General features: G+C 37.7%; 1 protein-coding gene across 1 annotated transcript in view; it reads right to left on the bottom strand.

Moving 5' to 3' along the window:
* Positions 1 to 822: 822 nt before the first annotated feature.
* LOC108893603 (GRAM domain-containing protein 2A) overlaps positions 823 to 9059 on the bottom strand; it is a 29325-nt gene continuing 21088 nt past the window's right edge. The window contains exons 10-13 of the mRNA XM_018691777.2: positions 4952 to 5087; positions 4770 to 4863; positions 3386 to 3487; positions 823 to 2711 (exon numbers count right to left, since the gene is read on the bottom strand). Coding sequence (XP_018547293.1) covers positions 2663 to 2711; positions 3386 to 3487; positions 4770 to 4863; positions 4952 to 5087 — 381 coding nt within the window. The 3' untranslated portion in view covers positions 823 to 2662. The remainder of the gene's footprint in view (positions 2712 to 3385; positions 3488 to 4769; positions 4864 to 4951; positions 5088 to 9059) is intronic.

Here is a 9059-nt window from a genome sequence, read left to right as displayed (position 1 = left end):
TTGATGTTAAGGTCTTAAAGTGTGTGAATGTGGAACTAATCGATCAGAAGAATAATATTCTCCCACAGTGGTTTCATGAACAGTGCTCTGTGAGAGCTCCAGATCTAACCACAGGATTACACAGCCTCTTTACAGCCTGACCTCTGACCCCTGACCCAGACTGGACAGAGTGCAGGATTCAGGTCAGAGGTCACATAATCCTCATGTCTACCTCCTCTGCTCCTCCTCCTCCAGGTCAACTGTAAAACTGAATCCTAAAACGTTATGATCTGGGAAAACTAAATGAAATGTTCCTGTGTCAGCAGATTTACCTAGAGAAGGTTAAATGTTGTTAATTGGCTCTGAGAAACGTTCAGGAGCGAGTTATTGGTGGAGAGTAGAATTTGAAGTAGCTGCTCTGGTGCCCCCGTGTGGTGTTTTCAGAGAAAACATCCAGGACTTGTCTCATTTTCTGTCTCTCCAGAGAAACTTTGCAGCTTCCTACATCAGGTTTCACTTTGGTTTCTGGATCGTCAACGAGCAGCCAGAAGGTAAGACTGAAGCTTCAGCTGCTGTTAAACGTCATTGACTGACTTCTTCTTCTTCTTCAGAAAACTCAGACAGGTTGAAAGTCTCGTAACGGAGCTGAAAATGTCCGTCAGACAAACTCTCCTGTGAATCTTCAGTAAACTTCCTTCGAGGATTTTCTGTGAAGAAAATCATCGTCACTGATACAGAAGTTTGAAGAAATTCCCTCACGGTGTCAAACTGAAAGTGAAATGTACGCCAAGTGTATTTTAATGATCATAATCTGATGTTTGCTGTGATTAAAGACGAGTCAGGAGAAGGAAACGTGTTTAATAATCCTCTTTGTTACAGTCAGAACTACAGTTTATAGATAAGTGTGTTTCTTCACAGGCAAACAAACACTAACAGCATCACATCTCTTCATCCTCCACCTCCATCATTTCCATATAAACTGACTTCAGCCGAATCTACTGTATATGTTCTTTAACAGGCAGAAGCAGTGGAGTGATCTACATAGACGTTCCAGCTGTGATCAGGTAGAAGACAAACGCTTCTTTATCAACATTCATCTCATGCAGACACATCAGTGATCAGTGTGCTTTTAAAAAAACCAAACAGCTTCACATTCAGGGAAAGAGACATTTTATCAGGAACATTCAACCTTCACAGAGAAGTGATGAATATCAGAGGTTATATTGCAGGTTTAAGGCAGCAGTTTGACTTGATTTGAATCAACCTTTATTGATTTTGGTGTAGTTGTTGCTTTAAAAACTCAGTGGGTTGAGATATGAAAGGAAAAGGAGACAGAGCAGCAGGTTCCTGAACTTTTTCCAACTTTTTCCAACATAAATTCACATCTGAAAGTTGAAAGTTTTCTTTAATTAATGACCAACTCTCCTGGATAATTTAATTTAATGATGAGTTATGTTACGACTGTCAAAATATCAACATTTTAACTTTAGTTTGTGAGATAAAAATGTTTTTCTGTCTCTTCACAGAACCTGAGAAGGTTTTTAATGAAGAAAAAAACGGTAACACATCAGGTGACTCTTCTCTTTTATGTTTTCTTCGTCTTTTTGTACTGAGTTCATGTCCATGTCCTTTATGTAACAGTCAGTGCAGAGATAGACAGGTTGAAATAATTCCTCCAGGTTTTTAAAGAGCAGGTGCAGGTCGACTGTAAAACTACCTGAGGTCTTTTGCTAAAAGGAGGATCCAGATCTCAGAGATTCTCCTGCAGATTCAGACTGAATATGGGATTTTTTACATAAAGGAAAAGCAAGTGAAGACCACAGTAACTAGAAGATAATCTTCACTGATCCATGTGCACATTTAATGTTTACACAGCTTTAAATATCAAGATACTAACAAGCATCAAGAACAGTACGTAAAAGGTTTTAATTTCTGTTTTTTTAAATAAAAAAGTCAAAGGTACAAGAAGCCTGTGGACGTAAGAGCTGAGGGAGGGAAGTTAACTACCATTCCCATGATGCATTTCAGCAGCAAACTGTCCAATCACAGAGCTCAGCTTATCCAGGAGAGTCCTGAGTTTGTAACATTCAGGAGCTTGAATAAAAAACTGAAAACAAAGTCTAAACGTCGTCTGATCACAGCTCGCAAAACATTCAGGACTTTAACTGCTGACGCAGAAACTGGTTAATTAACAGTCGTGTTTGTTAGTAGATGTTTATGAGGACTTTTCTGTCTGGGTGACATCTATGCACACACATACGCAATCTCAGTCACTTTTGGGGACATGTCAAAGACTTGTGTTCTTAGCTTCTGACCCAGAAATCAGCTTTTTCCTAATCGGGGGACTTGGTTTTTGTCTCTGTTTGGACAGGAGGTCCCCACAGGATAAATCTACATCTCAGTTATGTTACAGGCTGTAGTCGTTTCTCAGCCTCTGATCTCTACATGTCCGCTCAAAACACGTCGGCCTCGGAGGTCAGAGGTCAGTCTACATGTTTGTGTTGACTATTGTGTCGTCTCTATGGTAACCAGGTCGTGGCAGGGTCAGAGGTCAGCTGCTGACGGGCCGCCGCGGTCGTCTTGTCTCCACCTAAGAGCCGTCTCCTGTCACCGCCGTCCCCCTAATGGCAAGTCTATGTAAGTGCTGATTTTTTTTCTTCTTTTACTTGGATTGGCTGCGGCGTCAGGTTCCTGTCCTCTGATTGGCCAGCCAACAGGGCACCTCTCCACACCTGGAAAAAAGTGAAAAACAACTGAATTAATGACTGAGCTGGAACAACTAATCAATCAGTCAGTTGACAGAAAATGATTGATTAATCGTTTTGTTGAAGTGACAACTCTGAGAATCAGCTGCTTTTCTTTGTTTCACTTGAAAATAAAATAAATATTTTTGGGTTTTACAGTTTATCTGAAAAAAATAATCTATTTGATGACGTTTTAGTTTATTTACTGACATTTCATTGACCAAAAAATCTACCAATTAACTGAGAACATAATTATCAGTGCTGCATGCATATTGACTTGTTCATGTCCTCCTCAGTTTTTATTGATTACGGTCACGCTCCCTCTGCTGGACCACAGGGAAAACTGCTCCTATAAGACTCAGATTTTGTTCAAACCTTGTCCATTTAATGAATAAATCCTTTGCACTGTTAACTTTTAGTAAAATCAATAGGCATACAGCACAAACTTTTAATGATTCAGTCAAACTGTGAACTTGTCTTCTATAACACAACATTTAACGAGGTTAGGAAAAACACTTTTTAAAGACGTTAATGCCCAAACATGGCTTCCATGACAAGGCATTATCAAGAGTGAAAATGTAAATATATCAAGGGCCAAAAATCATTAAAACGTTGGAAGTGAACAGAAATAGTTACACAGTCTGAGTCCTTTCATCATGTACCTCTCTCTCAGTGTCGGCTGGCTGCTCAGGAAGCTGAGCTGCTGCTCCAGACGACAAACTCTGAAGGCCAGATAACAGGACGACAGGACCAGCAGGAAGACTCTGACACAAACACACAAACACAAACAGGTAAACAACACCAGAGAATTCAATCTGAACCTTTTATACTACACGTTTTTTTTTCCAACAATCCACTTTAACATCATGGTTTGTAGCTGAACTTTAGTGAAAACAGAAAGGAGACAGTGATATAATTAGAACAATGTCTACGAACAATAACTGTATGAAACACACTGACAACCTAAAGATCCTGATGATCTCCAGGAGAAACCTCTGTTATTTAGAACTAATGACAATGTTCAGAGAATTTTATTTTAGGAAATTCTTGAAAGTTTTCAGCTGATCTCTGATCTCCTCTGCACCGACTAAAATATTCCAGCTTTTTTACACTGAGCATTGAATTTGAATTAATTCAGAGGACTCTCTGTTTTACCTACAATTAGTGCTGAATTACAAGGTTATTTCCATTTCCTAGTCTTTGCTACTTTTACTTGTAGTACAGTTTTTGTACATTGTTGTATTGGTACTTTTACCAATAAAAAAGAAGTTGAATACTTGTACACCTGTATAAAAGTGTAAACTATAAACATCCTGGATAAATAAAAACAAGGTTATCTGACTGGAGAGAAACCACTGGACCAAACCATTTGAACACACAGCTGCATACAGAACACCGACCAGCAGGGGGCAGCACAGACCAACAATAAAATTTAATGTGTATGTGAGATAAAACTGGATAATACATAAGAATAATGCATTAGACTCCTCAGTACACCACTGTTTCTGTGGCTTTTTGTGGTTTTGGTCAGATTTTGCTGAGCTGGACTCAAGGATGAACTGATTAGAATTTGGTGGTCAGTCGTTAAAGGTTAAAGGTTAAAGGTTAAGGTCACTTTGACTTCACAAAACAAGCTCTTGGCTGTAACATCAGGCTGCTGACGAGGCAGGGATGTAACTGTAACAACTCTAACAACTACACACTACTTTCTGAAAGACATCAGAGGCAAAAAATCTTCAAATCCACTGGTTTCATCTTTAACCACGTGCTGTGTTTTTATGTCATCAATTTTGTAAAATCTTCACCAAAGTAACTAAAACTGTGAAATAAATATATTTGAGTAGAAAGTAGAATATTTAAGAATAAAGCAGCATGAAATATAAATAATCACTAGGTGAGTACCTCAGAATTGTACTTCAGTAGAGTATTTGAGTAAATGTACTGAGTTACTCAGCACCACTGGCTTCTAGCCTCAGAGGATATGTTTGTGTATTTTCTGGGTATGTTTCTGTGGGTGTTTGTTATTTTCTGAGTAATGGGACTCACAGCAGGATGAAGAGTTTCAGCAGCTGGTACTCTGTGTGACCCAGTTCAGGTACTGGTTCTGTCAGCAGGATCTTCTCTGTCTCCAGACTGCTGTCTACACAAACAGAAAGACACACCTCAGTACCTGTACCTCAGGGGATTTCCTGTGACTCTGTGATTTGACAGGTGGGTGGGCATCGTACCAGTGAGCGGGTGCGTGCTGAAGGGCACGTCGGCGGCGAGGCTGGGGGCGGAGTTTCCCAGCAGGTCCGGGAGGGACGAGGAGACGGCCGGGAGCGATGGTTTCCTCCTCCACTTCAACACCTCTGGATACTCGTCCTGACAGAGACAGGAAAGAAAAAGGTGATCAACTTAATCACAGATAATCACAGATTCAAACTCCCCACATCAATAACTCAACCAAAACACAAACAGCGCCTCTTTTTAAGCAAACTACAAACTAATTTTCATCCAAACCAGCTGGAGAATAGCATTGGTCTCTGCATGTAAACAGTAATACTACAACAATGTTCAGTAACGTCAATTTTGTGTCACCAAAATCACTTCACACATCAGTGATCTCTCCAACAGACCCACAACAGCGAGGTTCAGTGAGCTTCTCACAGATTCATTCACCTTTGGTGGCATAAATATAATCATATACAAACCCTGGTGACCCCCGGAGTCTCAGGATACATTAAACATGTTTTAGGATCAATCGTTGTCTGTACATTAAGTTTACAGTCCCACTTTAATTGAAACGGTGTTTTAGATGTTTTGTTTTGCTTTTTTTTTTATTTAACTGGAATTCTACACAACTGAATTATTTAATTTAGATTCTGCAGGTAACGTTAAATCTCTTAAAAACTGTTGTTGTGTTCTTTCTCATATTTTTTAAAGCCTTTGTTTTAATGACATGTCAGCTGCTTATTGTTTTCCGCTGATATTTGTTTGTATCACTGCTTCAGGGTTCTGACAGCGGGGTAGGACATGAAGCAGGATACCCGGAAGTCGGTCGCAAACAAACCCACCGAGCCACCGAAACCCCATCGACGTCACTGGTCATGACCTGTGTCGTCATCGGCGTCACCCCATGACCCACCGCAGACTGTGCGTGACCCACAGAGCAGATCGGTGCAAACAAAGTGGAGAGGAGGGGAAACAGACAGTAAAACCAACAGGCTTGTTAGTCCACTACTTAAGAAGTTTGGATGCTAAAACGAGCTTTGGAGCTGTTCCGGAGACAACACGAGAGCGCAATAAGAGCCCAGAGGTAAGGCTAATAAGCTAATTAGCGATTAGCATTAGCATTACCCTTCTCACTCATGTCTGTTGGACTTATTAACATTTCCAGGGGGCGAGACCATCTTCAGTCCTTTATTTAATTCTCAGGTTTGTCATAGTAGCACCTCCTGCTGCTGAAATTAAACATTTAATAATCGGACGCACGATCAGCGGCTTGTCTGACGTGAGCTGACGTGCGTCGTCATTGGCTGTGACGTTTGTTGTCATGGAGCTTGAGCTATGGATGGTGGGAGAGCAGAACAAACGAAGTCAGCAAAAAATGAGTGAAAACACGGAGTAAAATACTTTGGTTTGTTAACACTGTGAAGCTAATTTGGCCAACAGAGTGAGGCTAAATGCTCAACACATCTGTGGCACCAAGGTAACTAGTTAGCAGCTAGCGTTAGCATTAGCGTTAGCCTTCGCAGATATTGTGGTCTCGTTTTTGTTGTTATAGCGTGGTGTTAAGATTGTGCTTGTGTTTTTGTGAACGTCCCTGACATGGGTTGTGAACCCCTGACATGGCTGTCTCGATAGTTTGATGTTTGTGAGTGTTTTTGTTAAATTGTGTACCATCCTGGTCATGTTAGCTTATCGTTATGGTTGTTTTGCATCTCTTTATGGTCAGCTTTTTGTCCCTTTGTGGCAGTTTTGTGTTTACCTGGCTTGGCTTGGCTTGGCATGATTGAGTACAGTGTTGTGATAAACATAGCCATGAAAACTAGATTTTAACTGTGTCTTCCTCCCCAGTGTATGAGGTGAGGTTACCTATTATAAAGGTTAAGTCAAAGTGTTAGTGTTAAGTGTTCTGTGTGTTACTATATTTTATTTATTAGTTTTTCTTTCTTGAACTTGTGTTTTCCAGGCGTGCCTCTTCAGCTGGTGCAGCCTGGACAGAAACACTGTGTCTCTGATCCTACAGACCAAAGAGGTATGTGGCCTTAAGGTTTACTCTGAATTATGAATGTCATCTTTTGATTCAGTGTGACAGTTTACATTGCAGTATTTGCCATATTTGGTTATTGACTAATCTATTGTAGCTCTCCCTCTCAACTATGACATCAAACACATTAATGAAGAAGAAGAAATGCTAAATTTTTCTGTCTTTGGACCGTTATTAACTATTAGTTCAAGAGGGATTGATAAAGGTATCTCAACTTGACTTTGATTGATCATTATCAGAGATTCAGTGTAGTTTTTTTTTTTAAATATAGAGGCAAATTTTTACAAATGGCAATCTCCAGACTGAATTTTTTTGGGTTTTGATCTATACAGATAATTTTCTTTTGCATATCTCTTTTTTCCCCAGGTGTCCACAATTGGTCCTCATATGAAGAAGAGAAGAGTATGGTAAGGCATCATAAATGTCATAAATGTCACAGTCACAAAAATGTCAAAAAAACATGATAGTATAGTAAGGTGTCAGAAAAATGTCATAGTACAGTATGGCGTTAAAAATGTCAAGAAAATGTCATAGTATAGTATGGAGTCAAAAATGTCAAAAAAACACGATAGTATAGTAAGGTGTCAAAAAAATGTCATAGTATAGTATGGAGTCAAAAATGTCAAAAAAAACATGATAGTATAGTAAGGTGTCAAAAAAATGTCATAGTATAGTATGGAGTCAAAAAAAATGTCAGTATGGTGAGACCTAAAAAATGTCATGGTATAGTATGGAATCAAAAATGTAAAAAAAAAAAATGTCAGTATAGTATAGCGTCAAAAATGTCAAAAAAATTTCATAATATGGAGTCAAAAATGTCAGAAAATGGCATAGTATGGAGTCAAATGTAAAAAAAAAAATGTCACAGTATAGTATGGCATCAAAAATGTAAAAAAAATTAATAATATGGAGTCAAAAATGGCATAGTATGGTAAGACAAAAAAATGTCATAGTATAGTATGGCGTTAAAAATGTCAAAAAAAATGTCATAGTATAGTATAGCATCAAAAATGTCACAAAAATGTCATAGTATAGTACGGTGTCAAAAATGTCAAAAAAATGTCATAGTATGGTATGGAATCAAAAATGTCAAAAAAATGTCATAGTATAGTACGGTGTCAAAAATGTCAAAAAAATGTCATAGTATAGTGTAGCATCAAAAATGTCACAAAAAGATCATAGTATGGTATGGAATCAAAAATGTCACAAAAACGTCATAGTATACACAAAAATGCCATAGTATAGTATGGCATCAAAAATGTCAAAAAAAAGTCATAGTATAGTATGACATCAAAAATGTCAAAAAAATGTCATAGTATAGTATAGCATCAAAAATGTCACAAAAATGTCATAGTATAGTACGCTGTCAAAAATGTCAAAAAAATGTCATAGTATAGTGTAGCGTCAAAAATGTCATAGTATAGTATGGCGTCAAAAATGTCAAAAAAAGGTCATAGTATAGTATGGAATCAAAAATGTCAAAAAAATGTCATAGTATAGTATAGCATCAAAAATGTCAAAAAAAATATAGTATAGTATGGCGTCAAAAATGTCAAAAAAATGTCATAGTATAATGTAGCATCAAAAATGTCAAAAAGGTCATAGTATGGTATGGAATCAAAAATGTCAAAAAAATATCATAGTATAGTATAGCATCAAAAAGTAAAAAAAACGTCATAGTATACACAAAAATGCCATAGTATAGTATGGCGTCAAAAATGTCAAAAAAAATGTCATAGTATAGTATGGAATCAAAAATGTCACAAAAACGTCATAGTATAGTAAGGAGTCAAAAATGTCAAAAAAAAATGTCATAGTATAGTATGACATCAAAAATGTCAAAAAAAAATGTCATAGTATAGTATAGCATCAAAAATGTCACAAAAATGTCATAGTATAGTACGGTGTCAAAAATGTCAAAAAAATGTCATAGTATGGTATGGAATCAAAAATGTCAAAAAAAATGTCATAGTATAGTACGGTGTCAAAAATGTCAAAAAAATGTCATAGTATGGTATGGAATCAAAAATGTCAAAAAAAATGTCATAGTATAGTACGGTGTCAAAAATGTCAAAAAAATGTCA

Source organism: Lates calcarifer, linkage group LG10 (assembly GCF_001640805.2).
Source record: "Lates calcarifer isolate ASB-BC8 linkage group LG10, TLL_Latcal_v3, whole genome shotgun sequence".
Lineage (NCBI taxonomy): Eukaryota > Metazoa > Chordata > Actinopteri > Centropomidae > Lates > Lates calcarifer.
The sequence above is the reverse complement of the archived record's forward strand: the minus strand, read 5'-3'. Positions and strand labels throughout refer to the sequence as shown.